General features: G+C 36.0%; 1 protein-coding gene across 1 annotated transcript in view; it reads right to left on the bottom strand.

The window, feature by feature from the left end:
- Positions 1-27,375, bottom strand: part of SNTG1 (syntrophin gamma 1) — a 352,899-nt gene that overhangs the window by 161,342 nt on the left and 164,182 nt on the right. The window contains exons 2-3 of the mRNA XM_013954658.2: positions 10,411-10,465; positions 1,343-1,477 (exon numbers count right to left, since the gene is read on the bottom strand). Of these exons, the coding sequence (XP_013810112.1) occupies positions 1,343-1,477; positions 10,411-10,437 (162 nt within the window). The 5' untranslated portion in view covers positions 10,438-10,465. The remainder of the gene's footprint in view (positions 1-1,342; positions 1,478-10,410; positions 10,466-27,375) is intronic.

Raw genomic sequence — 27,375 nt, 5'->3', positions numbered from 1 at the left:
TCAGCATGAATTTAAGATTTCTTTCTGCCTGGGCTGCTAGAGGTCCTGTATGTTGCTGAAAGAAACAGTACACTTTGATTGGTTAAAAGAAACTTCTACATACAGCACACCCATGTTAGTAAATTTGTACATTAAACTGTCAAAAGCTAATAAAAGATTTGTCCATGAAAATTAACCCAATATATATGGACACAGTGAAGACAGTGTGTCCCTCTTGCTTCAAAGGAAAACTCAGAAACATTCACCTTGAGATGTTCATATTAGTCCAGTGGATTTTCCTATACATTCACCACTGATCTTCCACAGTGTTAGCATTACTAACGTTTTATCAATTTATTTCTGGTCTATGCTTTGTATCATTTTATTACACTTGTATTTTGAGACATAGGAACATACAAACAGCAGCAATTAATTAATAGTACAGAGCCTAATAGCAGTCAGACAACATCTGCATAAAAAGATATTACACCACTATGCCTCGCAAGATTTAACATGAAAAGCTATGATAGTTTTATTCAGCTTAAAGGGAGAACGGAACGTTCATAATATTTTTCAATAAATTGTAAAACTATATCTATAAAATACAATTACAGTATCTATAAAAATGTCTATAGAAATGAATAGTAAATGATTTCTATTAGTTTTTTTAGCTATTTTCTACAATTAAATAAAAACTTATAATACTTCAAAAATGTACAATATTGTTCTGTATAACATTTTACAAACCTTTCAAATAATTGTCTACAGAACTCAGTTTCCTATCTACAAAATTCAGTATGAAGCTTCAACAAGAAATTTGATGCACCATGTCAAAACAGTAATACATAAGTTAGAATATTACACTGATCCAGCTGACCTGAGGCTATATTAAGGGCTTCTTCAACCAGTGACCCTCACTGCATGGACTGGCAACACGCATGAAGTTTGGTGTTATGCTAACATATCAAGCAACCAAAGCTACAGAGGACAACAGTCAAATAATTCCTGCACCTTGATACAGCAGTGCCTTGACATAACAGTCACTATGTGAATGGTTCATCAACTCCATAGACATCACTCAGATATGCAAATACATTGAGGTATCTGTATCCACAGGAAAAGACACTGTTTGTTGTATTCAGTGGCTCCAGGATTTAAGGATGAATGCAGTGCTGCTTCCTAGATGAGCAGTGCAAAGATTCAGTCTCGATAGATGATACATTAAAATAAACTCAATGTTAACTGTATGCAATGAAATATCAAGCTGTGAGAGTAAACACACACATGTGCATGTGCACACACATACAGAGTATTTTTACTTTTTCTAAAGTGCATCATAAAAGAAGAAATAAAGACTACTTACACCAGAATAGAAAGGCTCACCAGACACACAGATCACATCCTGCTCCTGGATCATCAAAATATCTTTGGCTAAGTGCAATCGCACTTTGAAAGGCTCCTGGTTACCATCCTGCAGCAAACAAATCCCTGTCTTTGTCTTCAAAGGAAGGAAGAGAGAAAAAGAGTTTTCTTAGTTTGCAAGTTGTGTTGCAACAACTTACAACAACTATATATTTTGAAACAGAATAATTGACAGATCTTAGCTGAGAAATCAGTACCATTACCATAAATATGTCAACGCGTATCCAAAGCTATTACCAGTGATCACTATATTTATTTACTGCGCTCATACTACAGGATAATGATGGTGAGGGTAGCAAGTGGCAAAGGTAAATTTTTGGTATAATAAGGCCCTATTTTGCCTATGATGAATTAGGGAAACTCCTGTCTTTAGGTTAAGGGCAGCTACTGTCATACTCTCTGCATTAAATGCACTGCATTAAATGACAACATTTCACTTAGACATGAAATAAAAGCTGATGTTCCTGCATATTACACCAATTTTGAGGAAGAAAGACATACAATAATACCTCCAAAATAACCAGTTCTAAAAGTATCTGGTAGCAGCCTACTCTAATGCATTGTGAGCTTTTTCTGATCTGTGAGCAGAACACTGACTTAGGCTTTTATGCTATTTTTCAAATGAGGATGCTGCATTTAAGAATGAGAGAAAAGACATCAAAGAATGAAACTTCCTCTAGTAACTGATTTCATGCTCTGCTTCTATATTTTATGTTTCTCATCAGAAGTCAGTTATTTTGTAGGATTCTTCAATATACAGTAAATAACTTTCCATCAACTTAACTGTGTCATTGCGGCAATACCTATTGCACTACTTTTTTGGCATTATACATAAAAGGTTTGAGTAGTAACCACCTGCAGCATTTAATAATCTTTCCCTGAAGGATGTATTGAAAACAGCACTCCTTATATACTTTGTAAAAGTCATACTGGTAGGGCATTTTTTGGTATGAGAAACTTGCTTACAAATCATCTAAAAATTCATTATTACAATGCATGTTTTACAAATATTATATAATCTATATCTATCTGAATATATATACTTGTGTGTGTGTGTGTATAAGAAACAATTCTTAGATAAAAATGATTTAAATTCTTGGATTCGTCAATGCCAATAATAAAACTTCCAGTATCGTCATTCAGGTCAGATTTCAACCTACTGGCTGTAAAAAATTTTGGGGAATGGATCAAGGAAACAAAAGTCTTGCTTTGACTTTCTCTGCTGAGGACGACCTGGCTGGATCTGAGGGCTCCACCTCAGCAAGATCTCCCCATAATCTGCTCTGACACCTCATATCCATAACATGGAGAGAGAAAAAAAAAATGCAATTGACAGTAGGCAACTACAAGAAGAAAGTTTAAATTGCTCTTGCCACACCTTAAGGGAGGTGGAAGGTCGAGGACAACCTCTAAATAGCTCTATACAGTATTCTGCACTGACAACCTCTGTTCTGATACTTCTAATCCATGCTAAGCTATCAAATTTATGAGAGCATTTTCCCTTGGACACCAGAATCATATCAGCATAACTTAGCCATATCTTTGAAAGTGGCTTTGAGGTTGTTTTTATTCTTTTTAAATTAAATAACAGGAAACAAACAGGAAGAGTTCCACATGGCAAACTCACACTGAAGTCAGTGGAAGCTTAGCTCAGAAGGCCTCATACAGACTTCTTCTAATATTTAGGTGTCTTTCTTTTTAAAGGGATGAGACAGAAACTGATTGCTATCGACAGAACAATTAAATAAATGGATCATCATAAGGAGCTATATTTCCAATACCACTAAAAATTCCCTGCCATAAAATAGCATACATAAACGTTTTGTCATTAAAATAAAGAGAATGCAAAACAGTTAACTGTTCCTTATGCAAAACTGCTCCTTCTCCTTATAACTTCTGCATACAAAATAAGAAGACTCTTATTTCCATGCAGTTGTGAAGCAAGCAGTGACAGTGAAAGTTGAACATAGAGAGCTACAAATAAAGTCATATAAAAGAGACTGGCCCATAAACACCTATAACTATAAAACACCTTTTTCCTGCAGAAAAGTTTGCAGACATGCCTTTCCTCTCCCCCCGGCAATGGGGTAGATTCTGCCTCTGATTCATTGCTTTTAGTAGCTCTGCATTGCTTGACTGCACATTTCTGATTTGGTCAATTACCCTATAAAACCTCCAAAGAAGCTTTCTGCACAAAGCTGAGGGACTTCATTGTGGAAATTAAGATGCACATAACCATATCAAACACAATTAGGCATTAGAATAAGCTAAAATTCAAGTTGGTTTCTAAATGAATGTGGGCAGAGTTTATTCACTTTGAACAAGGAAACCAAGCATAGGAATAGCAAAACATTTTGGACCTTTGAAAGACTGATCACACACACTCAGAGATCTTATTTACATCACACACTCTAAAATGTAATGAACCACATTAATGTTGTTGGGTTTTATGAAAGTTAATTTATGATACAGTTAAAAATTAAATCTTCAATTACGTTACCTCCTTGCCTCTCCTACCTGACAACAGCATTAACAACTGGTAAAGGAGAAAATCCTAGAAGATGAGGGTAAAAATGTAGTTTGGTTTCATCAAATAAGCTCAAGATGAGCCTTGCGAATAAAGATTGCCATTTAACTTTTTTCATTATGTTTCATTTTTACCTACTGACTTTTTTTTCCTTTTTTCTTTTCCTTTTCCAGAGGATCCAGTAAACTGAATCAAATAAAGATATGAACTCCTGCACCCTTATCTAGAGTTAGAACGCAGGGAAGATTGCCTGTATATGCTTTCCTGTAAAATTACAGGGCACATTAATATTCATCCTCCATGTAGAATTGTCCTGGCTGGAGATCAGACAGGCTGCCCTAGTCTATACCCCTGCCACCTCATACATTTGAAGGGCTTAGAGGGGAGTATGGGTGCACTGGGGTGAGGAGGTGTGGCTGATTGCAGCTTTTGTTCCTATTTATAATTTTTAAGAGATTCCACCAAGAGACTGTGCTAAAATTTTCCCTTCGAGCCTTTTGTATTTCACTGTGTCAGAGGGCCCTGCCCTACCCTGACTTACATCAATAAACAGCATATGACACATCAGCTGGGCTATGGTAACTGTCAGTGTGAGGTCATGCGAGGCATCCTTGTTTGCTCAAATGTATGATAAACTGCAACAGACATGGACAGACGAGAGCTGATAATATTTTATTAAGCAAATACACATTGATTGTACTTTTGAGCCTAAATTTCCAGCAACATTATCCTGCTTACATTTATACCTTCCTATATTCTTCATGCTGTTTAGAGTTGGGTACCTGTTGTAAAGACGGCGAGAAAATAGACTGGTTGAAGTTGCACGTGTTTATGAAGTGGATGAGGTAGGCTAAGGAACGGATAAGGAATAAACAGCCGTGAAAGACTGAGTTTGTACATGGGAGAGCAGTGGAAGACTTCAAGCAAAAGCAGTGATGAAGGAAGGCAGCGGCACCTAAATGGCAGATGCAGTGAACTTTGCTCCCACGAAGTACTGCCTCCACGATCTGATGCTATGCCCTTTTCAGCCAGGTTAGGTAGGAGCATCGACTTGGCAAGAGCTGACGTCCTTAGCAGGAGTTCAGAATCTGCTGCTGTTCCTAAACTAACAAAACTAGGAGGGGGACTGAAAATGTGTGATTCCTCCTTTGCTTTGCTTTGCCACATCAGTCTGTGTTGGACTTTCTGCCTTAGATCACTAGCAGAGAGCAGTCCTCAAGACAGATCGCTTCTACAAAGTCATACTCATCACTCTTCTGCAAAGTCTGGTCATCCTCAGATCATTATTAGCACCAAGGCAGCGAAAAAAGGCCTTTAAAAATCTTTTTACATTATACCCTAATGTACACTACGTGGCTGTATTGGCTTTGTATAAGATCTGGCTCTAATAGCTTTGAATGGAATTTATAAATACTTATATACCATAAACAGTTGGGTGTGATATTCATGGCCTTCACAAATATTTAAGAATTAATTTCAGAGGAAGTACACAGAAAAGCTACAGTTTATACATATATGCTAACAGCATGATCTTTATTAAATATATACAAAAATAGATAGAGTATGAGAAGGGAGTTTAAAGTTATCCGTTGTTTTCAAAGCCATTTTTTGGCAGGACTTCAAACAAAAATATTTTTTAATTTATCTGGCCCATACAAGGATAATGGCACACTTTCTGCTGAAGGAATATTTTTGTTTACTTTTTTCCCTTTTGTTCTTTTCCTTGTCAATTATGACAAAAAAAAATCTAGATTTTTTTCTGTGTTTTGGTGACAAGGAGACTTATTCAGTATTTCAGGCCATTTTAAATAGTCTCTATCAGTTTTCAGGGGATGAATATACATTTTTTTTATGATATTTTAGCTATTCCTTTTGCCCTATGGTAATAAAACAAGTTGGTTTGCTTTTCTTTCAGTTACACATGGATAAGAAGACCCTGACAGTTCCCCAGATACCCAAGTGTTGATAAGTCCATGTAGGAAAGGAAGAATGAAAGAGAAAAAAAATCTCCAAACACATTCTTGTTTCAAGATGGCCCGAATTTTTAATTTCTGCTTTGGCTGGTACGTCCTACAGCATAATAAACCTCTGCAGTGCCCTGAAATCCAGTTTTACCATGAAGAATCTGATACCAGTAAGGAGAACAACTGATACCAGTAAGCAGAAACTGCCTTAAATAGCAGAGGTAGTTCACTTCTGATGAATACCTACACTTCTGGATGCTTATTTGTACTGAAGCTGACCTCTGGGCTTTGGAGATATGCCTGTCAGTGTTATATAACGGCAAGTATAATAATAAAAAAGGAAATTGAAGTTATAAGGTGAAAAAGGCAATGAATACAAGAGGCAGGAATATGTGTCAGAACCACATAAAGGATGTTTTTCAAATGGTCCAGCTACTCATTCTGTGGGAGCGTTGCTAGTGTAGGTAGAAAGCACTTACATTGTCAAAAATTGGAAAGCAGCCCAGATACACATGGATGTGTTTAGTTTGTCATTCAGGTCCTAAAAGACATTTTCAAAGCCTGTTCTATCAGGAAGCAACATTTTACAATCAAAAGGATAGCAAGTTCTTTCCTGCATGTGAATTCTACATTCCAGCCTGAAAAAAAATGTTGGGTTTGGGCTTAACCTTCTTTTTGATTTGCCAGGTGTGAATATTTGGCTATGGCACTCTTGATAAACTGCTTTCTCCAAAGAACAAACTTTTATAGAGAATTTGCTTTCAAGCAAAAATGCAGTCATGCAGTTTCATGCAGTCTGATTAATTCAATATGTAAATGAGACATTTGGAAAAGTGTGTGTATATATGTGTATATATATATATATATATATATATGAGGTTCTTACTGAACTGAGGTGCTTCTTTAAAGAAAAAAATACTTTTTGACACTATAAGAAAACAAATTTTGGCGTTTGAATTGCCAATGAGTTTACTAAGACTGGATTATATCATTACAGTTGAGGCCAAGAAATTTAAACGGACTGATAACAGAAAACTGAAAGCTAATGTGAACATATGCATGTTTCTTAAGCACAAATCTAAGTCTCCTATCACATGACATTCTCATAGGCTTTGTAAGCAAGTTGCCTTTCATTTTCCATCTTGTAATTTTGGGAGTAAATTATGAGTTGAACCTGCTTTAAAAAAACGAAAGCATTAGAAATCCTAGCAATGCTATTTGATAGCATTTATAAAAACAGAAATCACCAGCTTAGGCTGAAATGTATAGACTATAAATGGCATAATGGCCACCAGGAACAGTTCGAAGTAGTATATGACAAGATTTATGGAAGAAAGTCACGAGAAAGTCAATATTCTGCTCAAAGATTAAAACACATTCTGTGGCTAGCAAAAAGGGCAAAGACAATTCTCAGGATCTTAAAAATAAATCTGTGAACTACTATATAATGTATAAAATTACGAAGTTTGCAAAGTCTAGAAGAATGTTTGTATGATTCATAAAGCAGATGACCACACCCTACAAGTTCAAAGGAATCCTTCAAAGGAGCAAAGGACAACATTGCAAGTACAGATGAACAGACTATCAGCCTGAAAGCAAATGGGATATTTTTTAATTTAAACAAGCTTAAAGTGATATTAAGAGGAAAAAAAGCCAGAAACAACAGAAGTAAAGAATGGGATTTCAGAAGTTAGAAAGCAGGGTTTTGCTAATGCAGCCTGTTCATAAAATATATGGAAAATACTATTTTGCAAAAACCTAAGAGTATCTAAGAGGAAAACACCCTCCTGTTGGGGCTATAATCATTCCAAGTCTTTGGTCTCATAAGGAGGGTACTTGCAGCAGAGAGGACTTAAATATGTCAGAGAATGAGGTTATCCTCCAAAAGATAGTTTTCTGAATATAGAATAGGGTCAAGAAGACAGAAAAGAGTTTAGAAAGCCCAGTGGCTCTACAATTTATATTCTTGGAAAGTTAGGAAAGCTGTGGATAGGGGCTAAAATAGGAGTTGGATAGACTTATGGCTTGGAAATCATTTAATTGTGCATGTGTGGGATATTTTGTTTCTTAGGCTAGTTGAAACTTAATTCAAACCACATACTGCCATTAGCAAGGATGGCAGTGAAGTACCAGTGAGGAAAGTCTGAGCCCAGCTCCTGCTTTTTGGGAGAGCAATCTCAATTCCTCTACAGTGGTGGTGGTTACAGGTCTCAGGAGGATGGGGGAAGAAGGGCAATGGATATTCAGAAGAAACAAAGAGGAGGAGAAGAGGAAGGCCCAACAGCCAAGATGCCTCATGACAGCTTTTATTGCCATTATCAAAACCAGCCTCGTAACTATTTTGGCATACAAGACTGGAAATTATTTTTCCTGAACACAGTATGATTGAGAATTTGATACAAATGGGGATAGAGGGGAAAGAAGGCTAAAAGTTGTAAATGCACTGACTGGATAGCCGCTTAAAGAAAATATATTTTGGAATTGAATTATCTAATAGAATCGATGAGTACATCTCACACTTGATATTATCACTTGAGTTCGGTAATTTCTTAAACCTTGGATAGCAGCAGGTCAAAGGAAGGCACTCACATCAGCGGAGCTGGAAAAATGGACCCTTCTGAAAACCAAGCAGTAGATAAAACACAACCATTGGATGATGCCTTACAATGATAGTGCTGAGGTTTTAGTTAAAAATTACACTTTGTGAAAGAATAAGGCTAGCTTTACTCAGGCATTTGATGAAAGTAGGTTGAAAGTTTGCATTTTATTAACATTGGGTTGGGAGGGAAAGTGTAAATCATTATAGTTTTAAAAGTTTCTCAGAGGTGGCCCATTGGTATAAAGCTCATTTTATACAAGGCAGATAAACTGGGATTAAATTCACCTCATTTAGTTTTATTAATCTAAAAGTTAAAGCTGCTTGTTTAGATTCTCCAGATCATGGAGTCACCCTCTCCTTCCATTGCCTATAGTGGGAGCTCAAGCAAGGTGAAAACTTGAGAGATTTGGCTAAAATTAATCCTTCCATTAGAAGCCAGATACTGAATGAAACAAAAATGTCACTGTCCTTGTACTGTAAAGGCTAAGATGGGACTCACATTCCAGGTCTTCTTTCTGTGGTTGCTGTTGTTGTTATTGCTGATGGGCATGGAGTGAAGTTAATTGCCACTAAATAATCTCTACTAGCCTATAATTTTAATAACAATGTAAAAATCCTGTGAAAATAATGTGCATCTGTCTCTTCAGCTCAATAAACGCATTCAAAAAGAACAAAAACCCCATCTAACTAGCAATGTGTTTTTCCAGGCTGATAATCAGGGAGATACTGTATTACAGAATTTAGATCTTAAAAGGATCTTCTGAGATATTAAAGCCTGTCACATTGCACCCTGGACAACCATCACGATATCCTTTTCATAGGCAAGTTTCGCTTAATATCAGTTTTTGGCCCTGCTACTCCTTTCATAATGCTGCCATGTTTTAATATCCTTCAGTCCTTTTTTTTTTTTTCCTTCATTATTTTCCCCTAATTTATACTATTTGCTTCTCAGGCCAAAATTGCAAAATTGTTCTTTAGCTTCCATGAGTTCTTGGTCCTACTGCTGTTTCCATTCCTCCACTTCCATTTTCCAATCACAGAGTCATGGAATTATGGTCAAACTTAAAGATACAGTCAGAGTTTTCTTGTTCCCAGTCATAAATTCATAAATATTGTTTGCTATTATCAGGTTGTAGGTAATTTTCATTATGTTTTAATGATAATAACTCATTGACATCCCTATCTAATTTGATGTAAATGGTTCTCACAGTGCCTCAATCGCTAAAGTTGTGAAGACATACTAAAACAGTTAGTTCATAGACAATCATTTAGTAAACATGATGTCTTTTTTTAACATCTACAAAGTACATCTCATTTCCTTTCTTTAAGGCAAAATTAGTATGAATGCGGAAACCTAAGCACTCTCCCCATCTTAAGTGGACTGCACTGGTTTGCACTGATATTATGAAACTATATATATTTTAGATTCAAATCAAATGAAAGTATGTATCAAATCAGAAAGAAAGTATTTTTCATTTTGGTTATGTTCACAGCCTCCCCCCACGTGCACCTTTTTCTCATACTCCTGTACTTTCCCCTTGATTTTGCTGAACATTGATAGACAGATTCTGGCTCCATTATATATTTCTTCATGTACAGGCTTTCAGACAGACACTTCACTAGGAGCATAACTCACACAAAGCACAGATACCTGCACCTACATTGGACCCAAAGAGGTACATTGGAAAGGACAGAGGTGAGGGCTAATAATGAATTCACCTCAGTAAATCCTTTCATGTTCCACTACAAAGTCTGTCAGCCACCAAAAAGGAATCAACTGAGTAACTTGCATTTGATTGATTATATAATTCCTCTCATTTCAGAAAAAAAGGGTAAAAAAGGATTTTGCATACAAAAAGGATTAAGAGTACATTGATTTTGATTCTCGTATTGTTTGAAAGAAAAATATCTGATCCTACCTCTTCACAGGCGGTCCTGAAATCCATGTGCTATGACACAGCAAGTGATACTTGTCTAAAACAGAGAGAAAGATTTCATTACAATGAAAAAGATATTGCAAAATGTAACAGTTATCTGTCTGAAATGAGCAGAAAGCAATTGCACTACTCTTTGGCAGATCCAGTTATAGTCATTGCTCAAAAAGAGAAATGATCAAAGTTGCAACAGGATTAGGGAGTGTGAGGTGCTTTAAGTTGTTCCTTGATTCTTATAAAGCGCACAACCTGCTTTCATAGATTAATCAGAGGAATCAGAGGTTTAGAATAATCAGAGGAATGCTTATATTCTCATCAACCTCCTCCCTTGCACAGCACATTCAAATTTACTTTTCTTATTGCAGATGTGAGTTTATTTTTCACTTCTTTTCCAGACTTAGAGCATTTTGGAAAGAAACATCACAGAAGGGAACGATTAAGTGCTGCTCTTCAGAATGCTCTCTCTCTACTACAAGACTGACTTTTTCTTTTCTCCCCTAATTAAAAACATGAACGAATACTTCTTGTCTAACTAAAATTTATTAACATACATAATCTCTCCAAGAAAGCCAGTGCCATTTAATAGTTTGCCTACTTTGCAGAAATACTTATGAGGTAAAAAAATAAATGTTAGAAAAGTCAGGAGTATGTGAAAGCACTGGCAAAATGTCACACCAAATCCTGTGATTATTACTTTCCTAGGCCTTTACCTGAAGTGTATTCATCCCAGTGCAAGCTTATGCATTCATTTATTTATGAGATAATGTTATTGAAACAGGCTGTTATCAGAGGCTAATAACAGAGTCCTACTGCTGCTTCTGCAATAGAAATACTGCTGCATCAACCGATAACGTTTCCAGGAAACACTTCCTGGGCAAAATGGACATTTTATTTAACGGCTAGAGAAACAAAACCTGTAAAAACAATCCTTTCCATCAAGCATTTTATTAGTATTCTGAATGAATTTTTTGCGTTCAATTATTTGTATAAATTTAGTACTCAAACCTCCAACACAGATTTTGTCCATTAGCCTAAGTTTAAAATACTATTAAAAAACTACACCTTACTTAGTATGAAATGCAAGTATTAATCATTTAAAAAAGTCATGCTGCTTAATTTGTTTTGATGCTCTGCATCATCATCAGTTTTATTAAACCCAAGCACCCACAGATATATAGTGTTAATGTTCTGTATTTATGGAGCTCTGTTTGGTTCACAATTCCACAGCCTGTGCTTTACATGAATATTGAGCAGTGCTAGCCTAGTTTGGCTAGGTTATAATGCAGGGATTTGAAAGGGCACATCATTATTTCCGCCTCATCTCGAAGACTTTCCTCTCTGGTGGGACAGTCATTGTGAAATGAAGTATCTTCCCTTGGCATTTTTATGATCCCTCTTTCCAGGTGCCGAGTAAGCTGAACTTGGAAGGAGGCTTTATTCACCTTAGCACAGTACTCTGAAAACTTTTTGGCCTGCTGGAATTTATGTATTTTAAAAATACCCACTGAAGTACTGCGCAGTGTTCTTCTTTCTCAGGCCCTGACTATGTCAGGTCAATAACCATTACAGTAATCAAAAGTGTATTCACTTATGCTCTGCCTTATTAACAGAAGTTCTGCAAAGTCTGAGTTTGGGTTTGGGCAACTTTACTTTGGTTCCACAGCTGTAAGTCAATGATGAGTCCTCACTGGTTCTTTCTCAGCTAACATTTGATCTAAATCCTATCTAACCCAGGTCAGTCTGTGAACTCAGTATTTCTGCCTCTGTTTCCTTCCTTTTTTCTGTTTAGTTCTATTTATTTATTTATTTCAGAAATATTTGTATTAAATGAAGAAAAAAAGTCAAGAACAATTAAGCTCCTCAATCAACAATTAAGCTCCAAGGCTGATTGTACAGCTGATGAATTAAAATAACTTTAATTTTGCCCAGATAATAATTTAGTGGTCTTAGAAGAATGCAATTTCACAGGAATAGCAACCTCTTTACTGAAAAAAAAACCCTTTACAATATTTTAAACATCACTGCATGCTTAATATGCTGGGCAATACTATTTCTGCAAGGCAAAAGCCATAGTTTTCTATCTTATGCTTTGAGGACTGTCATGGCAAACAAAGCCCTTGATCTTCAGAGAGCACTCCAACCATGATCCCTAAGCTGCCTCCTGCCTGATGACCTTTGGTGAATCTACCTGCTGATCACCTTAGAGCCACTTGCTTTTTTCTAGTGTGTGCTAAATTACGGATAGATAAAACAAAAAATACGACAAATATTCTCCTGACATTCATTTCCCATAGAAACAGCTCGTGTTGTTCCCAAAGGGAGGTTACACTCTGAGTTTCCAGTGAGAAAGGTTATTGGAGACAATTTTTCATGATTCATGAGAAGAGTTTTTACTATCAAAATGTCATCCAAAATGGAAACCTGGAGCTACATAGTTCTCGCACAAAATCATACTCATTTCAGTAAGGGTACCTATTTTTCAGGCATTCAACAACTGTCAGCTACTAATCTTTGCAAAATAGTTGCCACTGCTTCTGTATCATTTTATATCTTACTGATTCTCAGCTGCACCTGGACACAAAGCAGAATTTAAGTCCATTATCTATGGTTTTTTCAGTCTGTCAACAATTTTTTAACATTTGATGCTTTAGTAACAGCACATAGAAGGTTTGATTACAATGTGCTTTATCTCATACATCAGCTCAGTAGCTTCAAGTTTCCAGCATTTCAACCCCAAATAAACTCTCTAGATTATTAAATTATAAGAATACATATCACACATCACACAAAGATTTTATCATGTTATGCTGATAAAATGCCCTAATAATTAGTAATTATCTTGTCCTATAGTACATGAAAAAAAGGCAGCAAACATAAAACCAAATAATTTTAAAAGATGATAAAACAAATACTTTTCAAAATAATAAACCATGAAACTCACTGCTGACAGATATCCCCTCATCAGCCTCTGAGCAACCTCTGCAATCCTCTTACCTTACAACCACAGCCACTTTCACCTGAGCATCTTTGCACTCTCCTAGGAGCTTTCCTCCATGTCACCTAGGTGTCACCCCTCGTTTGCAACCCCAAATCCTCTTCAGCCTCAATTACTATTTGATTTTGCTTTGCCTCTCCCCACCCTTAGGTCCCTTTGGGACAAACTGTGCTCCCGGAGGTGAGAAAGGATCTGCCCATGGCCTTGAAAGGATGCAGTGCGGAGGAGACAGCAATGGTGTCAGAGCAGGGTGAGCAAACACAGGGAGAATGTTTTATTCAAATACACAGCTTGTGTTATTCAAACAGAAGGAAAGGCAGCAACAGCAGCGAGGCGTCCTCTGACAGGGTTGGGAACCACTGCAATCAAAGATGGTAAACAAGCAGGCCTTGAAAAGTTACTTTCCTTCCTTTCTACTTCTTCTGCAAACCGCGCTTACTCAAAAACTGAGTTACCAAACTTATTTAGCTCATCTCTGCTGACAAACGCAAAGTAAATAACACATGACAGACAGGTTGGGAACAGAATTTGACACCCCCTTGACAGACCAAGCATTTATTCAATGCTGAGAAAACATTTACTGAGCTGTATTATTAAAGCATTTGTGTTCTAGAGGGAAATCAATGGCTGAAGCATAATGGTGCAGCTGAAGGCTATGGCAGCCCTCAGAGACAAAGCTTCATTTAGGATAATGCACTGAGCACTTGAGCTATGCCCTGGTCTTCCTGTAATAAATCACGTCATACTCCAGTGGAGTAATTCATGTAATTTCACAAAGTAGTTCCATGACAAAATACTCCAATATATTTAATAAACTGAGAGAAAACAAAAAAAATCAGGTGAGTGCAGTAGTAATATTAAACATTTTGTTTGTAAAGTGTTGAGAATGCCATAAAACTAAATACTTTTTAAGTAATAATAAGAAACAATTCATTCTCAAGGTTACTGGTACAAAACAAGAATAAAATATTCTATGCACAAAAAAGAAATCATGGAGAAATGATATTTTAACAAATTTAATTAATTTAATTGAGCTTACGATATCATTGCAACTTGTATTATTCTTATTTGCTCAGAAAAAGTAATCTTTTTCTTTTTTTCCTGGGTAAATACTGAGCAATTCCTCCCCTCCCCCCTTTTTTCCTTATTTTCCAGCATGAGGGAACACTCAGGTCTGGCTTTCATGACTCTGAGAGCTATCTATCTGTTTAAGTTTGCATTTTCAGCATATCTGTCACCACCTTCAGAAATTCAAGCCTGGAAGAAATTTACTTTGCAAAAAAGACTTTCTGCAAACTTTTTTATGCCACGGCCTTTCCTCATGTATACTTGCTCATATGGAGATTCTGGAGCCACCAGAAATTCTTATTGTGTGAGAACTGTCTGAATTGCTAAACAGATTGAAACCATGTTCAAAAGGCACAAATATCAGATCTGCAACTAATAGTAGCAGTAGTTCACTACCAAACTGCATGTTTGCCTTTTAAAAACCTTCCCCCACCTCTGTTCTTACCAACATCTCTTGTGCTCTACTTTCTGGAGATATTTAACAGAAATCATATTGGTCATTTTTTGTCTGTTGGGAAATGAAAAATACATCTTCGTATCTGTGCAGGACTTTTTTTTTTTTTTTTTAGTAATAATTAAAACTAAAACAAATTCAATCCTATTGTAAAAAGGGTTGAAATTAAAATCGCTTAGACATTGTTCTTATATGTATCATAGCTGGCCCTTTATGCTTTAAGAGAAAGGGAAAAAAAAAGGAGGGGGGAAGAGGCATTATTTTAAATGCAAATTTCATGAAGCAGTCTTCAGTCAGTCCAGCTTGCCCCAAAGTGTTTAGCACTTTTCAGAAGAATGCAGAGAGCACTGTCATCCCAAAGGAGCAGTTTAGTAACCACAGGTTAACACGTTTGGTAAACACAGTCTAGCAACCACAGGTTTAACACCACATTCAGCTACTGTTTTTCAGTGCACTTCAGTTACATATTTCTTTTGAATAGTAACTTATTTCTTTAAGTTTAATTAACATAAGGCTTTTAAATAGTCTATTGTAGTAACATAGTGGACTCATTTGGTGCAGAATTTCTCAATGAGTTTGGAAAAGATAGTCCCTAGATGTACACACAGCCTTACTCCAGCTATAGAGTTCAATATAGGGAGAGGTTTCTATACATGATTAGTGCAAAATTACAATCTTAATAAATTAATTTCAACTGAAAGATGCTCAGAAAGTTGGAGGCCCCTAAGCTGCATGTACTTCAAGATATCCAGTACCACCAGTGCAAAGACTGAGGAGAACTTTGAACTCACCAACACTGTGCATTCCTTTGGCAGTGAGGAAAATAATCACCCGACAAAGCTTTTTAATGAAACGTCCAGCTCTTAGAAAAGCTCATACTTTAAAAGAATTGAAGTTGGCAATTAGTAGCTAACAAGGTTTTTAAATGTTTAATTCATTTTACATTGGCTAAAACAAGAAAAATATTTACTTGCCAGTCATAATTTATTATTTTAATTGCAAGGGTTCGTAATCAGCAAACTCAATTAAGGATTCACTGTATAAACATCAAGTTTGTCAAGAATCAATGAGCCAGAAGACAACATTAACTGAATGAATGTACGTTGGGTTCCAGTGTATTTATCCAGTACTGTTGGTACTAATAATTATGTAGTGCCCCCCAGCACAAACACCCACAAAATGACTTAATGAGTAGCCCAGGCTGTTTTGCCTTATGAAGCATGGGCAAAAGCAAACTGATAGAAAAAGCTGAATAACAATGCAACATACAGTCTTTTAGAGGCAAAAAGCAGTATGACAAGAGGATCATTTGAAAACAGCAAGCTTGAATGGCAATGTACTGCTACTACAGGTCTTTTTGTGAAATGTTCTACGGCAAACTGGGGCAGGAAAGTTTGGCTTTGGGTTAAAGCCTGGCACGCTGCAAGAAAAACATCTGTGTTCGATCTCTTGCTTTTGCAATGTTATCTTTGGGTGATTCACTTGACATGTCTGCATGTAATTACATCCTTAATTTCTAAGAGAGGTAGCACAGATGTCAAGCCCAAACACAGGGCTAAATGTCTCCATATTCTGACCTGCTCTGGAGGCAGTATGAACTGTTACACGATTTAGACCAATTTCTCAAGGTTACCTAAATAACAGTGCCTTGTATCAGAGAGGAACAGAAGTTCTTCACTGACTATCTGGCACTGCAGACTTCTGCTTCTCTGCATTTTCTCTTGCCACAGAATTTCCTTGCAAAAGAGGTCTGGCAAGGCAGTTTTTTCCAGATAAATACAAATTTCATGCCTCTGACCATTATGCCTGCTGCAAATAATTTGGAGTCAGATTTTCAACATCATATTGCATCTTTTGATTTCACTTCAGTAAAGAAAAAAGATGCATTGTACTGATCTTACCTCTAAGGGAGGTAAGAAAATAAATTAATGATTTTAAACACTTGGGAGAGTTCCATTTCCAAGGTTCTTGGGATTTGCTTGGATACAAAAGTAAACTAAAGACAGGAACGCTTCCACTTCTTTGAATGTAGAACATGCTAATTCAAATTAACACACAGGCAAGATAATGCTTAATGATAAGGTCACAGTTTAGTGTAAGTTTTGCCTTGGTCTTACCCCTTCAATTAGGACATTTATTCTACAGCTAATAGGAAAAAAAAAAAACAAAAAAAACACATTTAGCCCTATCAGATTCAGAGAAACTAGACTTTAGAATCACAAGGCAATATATACCTTTACATCTATTTAAATAATCATAGAGGTTTCTAAAATTTTCCTATATGGGCAAAACAAGTTGGACTGATGCAAAATAAGATAAACTTACTCACAAATGAGCAAGTGGAAAAAGATCTGTACGAACATAAGATGAAATAAATGTACAGAATATTTCTGAGTTACATATATTCACAGACCAAAGAAATATATGCAGAATATACAATAAGAGAGTGGCATAATATACTGAGTAAAATCGTTTGGGCTAAATGTTGTATTTCTTTAGGAAGTGGATTCTGTTTTCACAAAATTCAAGCACAAAATTGCCACTAAACCTAATTCTGCCATCTCAGATTCAGAGTAATAAATCATAAATGCAATACCATAACAGAATTTATATTTCCTCACTGATAGCAGGACTATCCCTCCATTTCTCTGCACAAGTTTAGCCCTATCAACTTCAAAAAATTGTTTAAAAAATAACTACTGTTATTTCTCTAGTCTGCTTTGTTGTTTTGGATGTGTGTATTGCAGGATACTTGTATAACAGCATTTATCATTTTAGCAAAAAATATTGAAAAAATAATGAAATACATTAATTATCAGAAGAATTTGTAGAAAGTCTCACCCTTTCAGAAATTTTTTAAATATCTGTATCCACTTAACATAAAAAGGACATTTTTACTTGTTTATGATTATATGATTATGGACAGAATCATCCATTAATGATTGTACATTACCATTAATTCCACGAAATGGAACAGTATTATAATATAATTTAAAAGATAACAAACATGGCATATAAGCTTAAAAAAAAAAAAGAGACAGTTTTATTCTGGTATCTCTTGACTTTCAGTAAAGGAAAATAGCATAATACCACATATTTATTTGAGATTTTTCAGATCCTATATAAATATCTGATACATATATCTATATTATATCTTTATATATGCACATGTGCCAGATCCAAAGTTAATCACAAAAGCTCTTAATGGACAAATAATCATTCCCAGTGAAATGTCTGTGCCCTGCTTAAAAAAATCAAAATACTAGTGAACAAAGAACATCATTGGCAATTAAAAACATGTTAAATGAAAAGGGGACATGATGCCAGGCTTAGTACAGAAGAAGTCCATCTAATTAATTGTAGCAAGCTTTTGAATCTGTTATGCTTCCAGTTTATATGTGGATTAATGTGTAATATATGTGCATATAGGTATAAAGTAGCACATATTTCCATTTTGTTAATTGACTGAAATGTTTCACATATACTGACGAAAATGCAAAACAGGATTTCTCAAAAGATGGTACCATTTCTCCTCATATGCCACAGTTTGAAGCAGAATATCTAGCATGTCTTGCTTGAGCTTGAACTAACAAGATATGCATATCTGAAAGGAATGCCAAAATCCAACCCCTATGTTGAAAATGAAATGGCACATTTTAAATTCTCCCTGGACAAAAAAAAATTCCAGGATTCATTTGAAACTTCATAGCCCAAACAATATTTTATTTTGACCTTTCCTCACTTTGATGGGAGTGAAACTAGTAGAATAAGGCCAAAACATTTTGATTTTATCATTTGCTTTTATGATATACAGTATTAAAAAGAATATTTCTATTCTACATTCACTCCACATTTTATTGACAATAAAAAGTCAAAACACTGCCTGTTACATTTTAAATTACAAGGTAATATATCACGATGTCATCAATTTGTAATTGGCTTGAGATAGAAAATTGGCAGTGTTTTAATGTGTTTTCCTATATGGCCATAGGTGTGAATACAAATCTTGTTCTGGATTTGTGGCAGAAACTCCTAACTGGTTCAGATACCTCTTTGGAAAAGAGTGCCAAAGAGAGCAGTGAATGATACTGGACTTTATCAGGCCTTTCCATGAAGATGGTAGCAAAAATCACAACAGCTCATTGGAAAACCTGGCCTCAGTTAACTTTTGATATTTGTTTTGATATTGGCATTTTATTTTTACTATTGCCCCTGGTTTTGCAATTGCTATTCATTTTTTTCACCGATATTTTGAAAATGGAACTGGGATATAAGGATTAAAAAAGTTTAGGGAACATGCCTGGAAGCTACCTAAAAAGATGGACGGGGAAGCAGCTAATAAGCTGCAAGATAGAACACTTGAGTACAAGTTGCTAGAACAGAAGAAACTAGGTATACTTGCTTTTGCTAAATCAACACTCTGCTGAGACGTGGATCTTAAATGACTAAACCTACATACCAGAAGCAAACTAGGAACAACAGCAGAGAACAAGACAAATATATCCCCATGGAACTGGAGATTATAGGAGCTAAACCCCATATTTCTTATTTAAAGCCAGCTAAGGAATCTCTATGCTGATATGCAGGTTAGATAAACTCTGTGTTGTTTACTGTGTCACATCACTGAACCTTGAATGTCATTGATTTTCTTCATAGGTTGTTTTTTTTTCCCCCCTCTAAAGTATGACCGTACAGATTTTCCATAAATAAGTTAATCAAAAAATACACGGAATAATTTGCAATTTAATTGTTTTAAATTAATGTGATTAAGGGAGCATTTCACAGCTTTAGACTGAAGTCTGAATTGCAGCTCAGCTTCATGACTCTATTACCAGGTATTGCAATCAATGGTGCTCTTCCTGTCTAAGAAGAGTTCCTATGTGTAAGCATATACACACTTACAGTGGTCCCCAGAAAATCTGTGCATGGTTTTGTCTTCTCTGGGATAGCACAGAGAGCTCCCAAGGATTACTGCAATTTCTGCTACAGTGCTGTCTTGTCTTCGAAGTCACTTATAAAGATAAAACCTACCATTAAAACATTAATTCTCCTCAAGTTAAGAAAAAATGTAACATATGAATAGTTTCTGGAGAAGGAAGGTGGAATAACATTGCGCATGAACTAGGAAATTATAGCCATCAGAGATATTACGGTCATAGTTTCAGAGTCCTCACCCTATTTCTTTTTTTTTGTAGCAGAATTCTTCTACATATAAGAATTCTGGGTTTATGGAAAACAAACACCAATAACGTGGCTCAAAGTTAATCAGCATAGTTAAGTCTTCCCCCTGAGTTTTTATATGATTGCAGCAAAAGCCTCTTTAACTGCAGAAAGCAGGAATTTGTAGCAGTACGGTTATAATATCATCAAGTCAAGTTTATTTATTGTCAAACTGCTTCTGCAGTGGCACATTGTCAAAATGTATAACAAGAGAACTTGAAATATGTAAAGTATGTCACATAGGAAAATATAGCACTTAAAGTACTGCAAAAATTAAACAAACAAAGTTAAGTAGCCAGTGAAAAACACTTGACATTAGTCTGCAAAGATCCCTCTTTCAAAGATAGCAGTGTCCCTCTCTGAAAGTCCTTCTGTAGGGGAGCAGATTGGACTGCGATGGTTGAAATGGTCACCCCAGCTGTCCATAAAGCCATCTCCCAGAGGTTGCTAATCCTGCCATAGGGACTGCTGACTTGGGTACTGTAGTAAGGTGCAGAGAAATGCCAATTACAGCCTGTTATGCCTTTACAAACTAAAGTTGATTCTGATAAGCGTTGGCTAGCTGAAAAGTGCAGCGGTCCAGGAATACCAAGCTGCCGCACAGTGATAGCTGTGCGGGGCCCAAGTGGGCGGACAGCTACAGAAGCCGTCTCTACTTAATCAGCCACCTCACAGGAATTACTCATTTTGGTTACCTCATTTTCTACCTAATTGACTGCTGCTCAGTTTAGATTTTACTTAATGTGTTCTTGAGCTCATTGAGAGCCAGAATGGATCAATATGCCAAAAGGTGAAAGGCATAATAATAAATAATAAATAACAATGACGGCAATTTTTTTTTTTGTTATCTGTAAAGTCTTGAACACACTCACAATGTCATCTAATTATAATACAGGTGGGACTAATGTCAGTAACTCCTTTCATGGCTGCACTACACATTCTACCTTTTTATTCACTTCCAAGTTTTCCAGATTTTAACTATTTGGACTAACGTTTCCATTATAAGCTTTTTAGTGTATATGGTGGGGGTTTTTGCAATAATTTAGCTAAAATAAACTAGCTGTTTCTGAAAACAATTTTAAGGACTAATACTTAGGTTTGCTCACATAAAACATAAAAATAAACATAAAAATAATAAAAAAAACTAACGGTGTTGTTTTTGAAAGCCGTATAACTCCTATGTCTGGAACAGACTCTGGAAATTTGACAGAGTATATAGCATTTTTGCCAAAAAAAAAAAAAATCCCAAACAAAACTGGTAATAGCAGTTAGGGAGAGGGAAACTGAATTGGAACAAGAAGCTCAGGGATGTGAAGACTGGAATAGGAACAAAAGTAAAATGGTGTAGATAACGCATGAATAGAGCTACAGGAAGAGTAGGACCCACTAAATGTAGGTGAGCGATGATAGTGCAAATCTGAACTGTACAGGCAAGGAGCCTGGGAGAAGGTGTGGGAGAAACTGGAATCATGTTGAAAAAGTGATACCAGGAATACTGTGAGAAGAACATGGAAGGGAATCTGAAATTTGGTAGACCAGAAAAGAGGAGCCAGTAGAGGGAGACAAAAATAAGGAAGCTTTTGGGCTAGGGGCAAATCAGGGCATGGGGAAGGAGAAAACTTTAGGGAGAGTGAGAAGGAAGGTCTGTAGCCTTGCCTCCACAGAGACAGTACCCCAAAATCAGGTCTTAAAATTCCACTGGTGTGGTAGCATGACATCTGTGTTAATGTACAGAATACTAAAATTAAACAGTGCCAGGGAATTTATTATACATACTGTTAAACTGTTACTCTGGTCCCTGCTATGGATTTAGTCCAGGCCAGCTAGCGCTCTCCAATACAACAGGCAACAGTTCAGGAGTTAGTATAGGGATCGTTCTCAACAGGCAATTTTCATGCAGCCTGGAGGATAAGTTAAATGCTATGGATGTAGGCTGTCTTATACAGCTACTTTCAATGCCAGAGCCAGTTTCATCGTCAAGGATAAACACAACCTAGAAGCTCATCTTTTGGAAACCCACGAAAAGTGGCAAAATATTAAAGCTGCTGGTACATCGCTAGTTCAAAGGATAACTCTAAAGGTAGCCTACCAATGAGAGTACCAGGAAGATACCACAGTATAGGTTCTTTTTTTAAGTTAACTTTTTTTTTTTTTAAGTGGGATCCAGTGGAAAATGTAAAATTGTGATTTTATAATTGAGTCATAGGGTATATATACACAAATATGATGGCTTAAGTTTGCATAGTGATTTTTAATTTCAGCCTTTTCTAACTTCTAACTTACCTGAATGGCAATTTTAAAAAACATTTTAAACAGAAGTCTTGAAATTAAATGGGCCTCAATTTTCAAAAATCTTTTGATCTCTCTAAAACTCACAAGTACAGTAGACATACATCTATACTGGTACACTAAACAGTACGAAGGAACTTCTGCACTTCACACAATGCATTGAAGCTAAGCAGGAGTTTTGCTCGTCATTTTACTTTCCTAGATTCTCAGTCAATAGAGCAGGGACAGGACAGAGTTCAGGGCACCAGTTCCTTCACTTACTTTAAAATCTATTTGTGGGAACGGAGAGGCTAGAGTTTAAGACTCTGTCTCCTCATCCTGTGGGGATATGGAGCTAGAGGGAGATATACATTCTTTTCCAGCATGCTTTCTCCCCAAGGTACTGGGAGTAGGGAAGAAACTCCTCCAGACTATCCACAAAGCGTATAAAACAGTACCAGTCTGAGAAGACCTAGATGAAAAAGCATGAAAAGAGGAGAGAAAAATGTGAAAGAAGAGGGAAGAGACTGTTGATAAGAGAAAGGACAAAGAAGGAGAAAGATCTGAAGGAAGGGAAGGTGGAGAATAGAAAATGGGGTAAAGAGGAAAAGGTAGTAAAAGTTATAATTTCAAAAAATAAATAATGAAGAAATCTTTACCTCAGAGAGAGATAAGAAAACAGAAACATGTTTTTAAAAAATCATTTGCATTTCCCCATTATATACTCTTTTTCAAAGCTGTTCTCATATAAAAGTTTGAACAAACACACCTTTTCTGAGATAAATCTTGCTATTTTTATCAACAGTAGTGTTCCATATTATAATTATGATTGGTAAACTGAAAGAAATTTTTTAGGTATATGGAAAATACCAACTGCTTTTCATTTTGTTTTTTCTCTCTCTGCACTCAGAAGACCTGGAGAAAAAACAATTAAGCTTGGAGAAGTAAAGTAAACCTCAAGCACAAGCTGACTGTAAGAAGTAATGTTGAAAAGGAAGGGTCAGAGACACTTTCAGAGACACTTTCTTTATATTTTCAGTTATGTGGTTATTATGACTGTTTCACATTTTAAAATCTTTTCACAAGTTTACCTGAATTATCAAAGTTCATTGCTTATGACATGCATACTGAAAACAAACAAATTACTGAAGTGCAGCTTTGGGTACTTCTTGAATTGCCATTGCTTAAAAGCATTCTTTATGATTTTAGAAATATTCAAGCTAAAGAGAGAAATCTAAGAACATGCTCTGTTCAGAAGTCCACTGACACACTAAATTAAAGCAAATGAAGTCAATGTCCCTCAAATGTTACCACTACACAGTGATGCAGGAAATGAATATGGGTGTTGTGGGCCTGTACGGCACGTTTATGATATCTGGGATTTGGACAACCTGTCACAAAGGCATGATTAAGGCAGGAAGCTCAGCTAAATAAAGATCATGCAGCAGAACAAAATACAGGGCTATTTTTAGAAACTGTTGACATCCATATAGCCCAGGGGAAAGACTGGCTTCTTACTTTCAGTGTAAGTGACAGCAATGCCATTAGGGTAACCTACAAGGACATACTGAAAGTAAATGGCAGAAAAGTTAAATCTGAGACTGACACAGGACAATGTGAAATGATGGCTTAGCCGATTCTGTAAACTGAAAGTCAAGGACTCTGCTGCCCATAGTTCTCAAAATATAGGCAATTTCTTTTTACCAGTTAATAAACACATTTACAGTATACATCAGTCTAGGAAACCCTGGTATCAAGCAGCTTTATCTGAGGTTGAAAATATGTATGGAAAAAAAAAAAAAGTAACATATAAATGTGACATTTTAGTGAGAACCCTTTGGGATGGTTCTAGCTTCAAAAGTATCGTTCTAGGCTTGCTGTGTCTGTGACACTTGATCATATTTTCAAGATTTCTGTGAAAAGCATAACACTTTGAGACCAATTTAAAAAGAAATGAAAAATAGCATGCTAAAAGAAAAATTAGAGAAGCGTTTCTCTCTTTGGAAAACACTTCTGCATTGAAAATTTAGATTTCTTTTGTGAGCTGCTGAAATAAGCTCTCCTAGCAACAGTACAGTTTCTAGGTTCTTGTTTTTCTTCATGGTTTTAACAACTGTCAGCCTCTGTTTAAAAGAACAGTTCACTCAGTGGGAAATATTTTGAGTTTCTTGATGTTTCTTTTTTTCCTACGAGTGTAACATTCCTTTTGTAAAAATAGCTATTTTTTCAGGCAGCAGTTTTCACAATCATACAGTTAACCTATAAAATATTTGGAGGGTCCAGAAGTATTATCATGACGATCTATAACCTATCACTTGCATGTGAGCATGACTTGGGAAAGATCAGAAGGGCTGACAACTGGTAAACATCCACTAAGGTTTTCATTCACAATTCTTTTTGATTCTTATGATCAGGTAGTGAGAAAAACAGAAGAAAGAGGACACATCTGTTAAAAACACAAATAACAACATAAACAATATTACTCTAATAATAAAAATAGTAACAACTGTTACTACACTGTGCCGTGCATGGTCAAACAAATCAGTTGTCCATCCCATCATTATCAAGTCTAACTAGCATGTTCAAAAGAAGTCTTCTCCTCGAGTTCCAAGGTCAAGGGATTTTTCAGTGTCTTTCAATATATCTGGCAACACTCAGCTGCTATAGCATTTCCTCTGTCCTTGGACTGGATGACTGCTAACCCTCAAGACATGAACCTTTCCATAGCCTATGCAAAAGTATGTTATGCTATCAAGCTTATCAGATCTCCACCATTGCCTTTTCAAATCTCACCACTTCACCTAGAAGCCTGTTCTGACATGGCTTCCGATCAACTTTCTGCATCTGCTGGGGAAGCAGCTGTGCTGTGGTATCTCCCATGTGTTTTAACCCCACACCTTTTCAGTTTAGCAATAGGCCGGGTAGGTCTATCCTGGTTGGACAAACGTGCAGGGAGAAAAGAACCAACTTCTGTTTGGAGATCTCTCTCCATGTAAACAGCTTCTGATGCTTGTAATGGAGGCTTAGTTTTCAGGCTGCAGAAAATAAGAACATAGGGTAGTTCTTCACAGATCATTTGGACTTTGAAAAAGCTTACATGGCAAAGCTGTGTCTCTTTTCTTTTACCTCTTCATCAAAAATCAACTGTTCCATTCTCCTCACAAACTGCAGGTCTCTTGCCCAACAACTGACAGCCTGAAATAACTAATAAGAGTATAAACTATTCTCTGTTTAAAGAGCCCTTTACATAAGCTCTATGATATAGGTCCATTTCTAGTTCTGTACTCTGGAATTAAAAACATAGACTTGGAAGACTTAGCAGACCATGCCTGTAGCCTGTATTCCCATGTTCTGATATTAGTCATTTGTAATCTTTATCTTTCATTGGGGGAAATCTGGGTAAGACTTTGTGCAGTGCCTATTGTAAAGCAAGCAGGAGCAGCCAGGGCATATGAATTTTTTTAATATGTCTTTCCTGAGCTGTGGTTTTCCATGCTGAAGGCTCCTTCCCACTGTAATTGACAGTCCAGGATTCATAACTCTGCTCCTTCTGATATTTAGCACATGGGTTCATATTCCAAAACTGCCTTCTGAACCCTTATGCCTTTCCTTTAGAGTGATCTACACTTGGAGACTGAAGGATAATTCTGTATAATTAATGGAGTCATACTAGCATAAAACTGTGATGAAATCAAAATAAGCCTCACAACCAATACATAAAAGTTTGATGATACAATACTACAAATCAATACAATACATCTTTATTTAACTATCCCTTAATATCAGATAGAATATTTCAAGGCTTCATGACAGTATCTTGGAAGTAGATAATGGGAAAATATTGTCTCACATTCTGTTCATTTTTAAATTAGGGATATAGCTAAGGGGACTTTTTTTATTTATTTGCCAAGAAACCTTTTTCTGAAAACAGCGCTTAAAAGTAGTCAAGTGTTAAAAGTTAGAAACATATTTAAATATGTTACTGAACTGAGGCTACACATCTACTAAGACTGAAGTTGAATTTTCTTCTCCCTATGTATAAAAAAATTATGATGTTAAAATTATTTTGGGATTAGCTAACTTCCAGGAGTAATCAATGCAATAAGACTTCTTAATTTGATGGTAATATTTGAATTAAAATTTTGATCATGTCATAATAAATGTTACCAGTGCATGATACAAAGATATCAGATGACATCTTTGAAGAGTAACAGCAAATCCTTAGAACTTGAGGTATCTGGAATAGTCTACATCAGCAATACTATTTAAAAAACCCTGACATTTGCAGACTGTTACAGCAATTACTGTAGAGTCTCACAGAGGGAATTTTCATATTTACAAGATTGCATAGTAAAGCACACAGTCCATAAATATGACACAACGTTCTTAAATATGCAATATAAACCAGTTTAACTACTTTAGATGTCACTCAATTGGTCCTGGACCACACTGATTTAAGAAAAATTATATTTCAAAAGCTAACATTTTAAAAAGCTTTTAATACAAAATATTGAAATATCTAGAAACAATACTATATCCTTCCCCCCCCCCTTTTTTTTTTGTTTTCTTGTCTTCTTTTATCCTTTGTTCTGAGGGATATAGAACAAAAAGAAAAGATGAATTTCAGGCCACTATTCACTACCACTGTGGGTTAGGTCCAATGGAGATAATATCAATGCTAAGAGGAAGCTGAAAGTGGTACAGCAAGCCATTTCTGAATTTATGCTAAAGTAATACTCTTCTTACACACACTGCAGAAATAATGTGACAGGAGAGGGCCTGTAATCAGCAGTTTTTAAACCCATATTAATTTGTAAGCTAGTCCTTCCATTGGATGTTTTAAGCAGGAAGGAACATATACGTACATAGCAGTAATGACCAAGTAAAGTCTACTCAAATTTCCTCTAATAAAAGAAGAAAAGGATTTCTGGAGCATTAAATTACT

Source organism: Apteryx mantelli, chromosome 2, assembly GCF_036417845.1.
Source record: "Apteryx mantelli isolate bAptMan1 chromosome 2, bAptMan1.hap1, whole genome shotgun sequence".
In the NCBI taxonomy this organism is placed as follows: Eukaryota; Metazoa; Chordata; class Aves; order Apterygiformes; family Apterygidae; genus Apteryx; species Apteryx mantelli.
The sequence above is the reverse complement of the archived record's forward strand: the minus strand, read 5'-3'. Positions and strand labels throughout refer to the sequence as shown.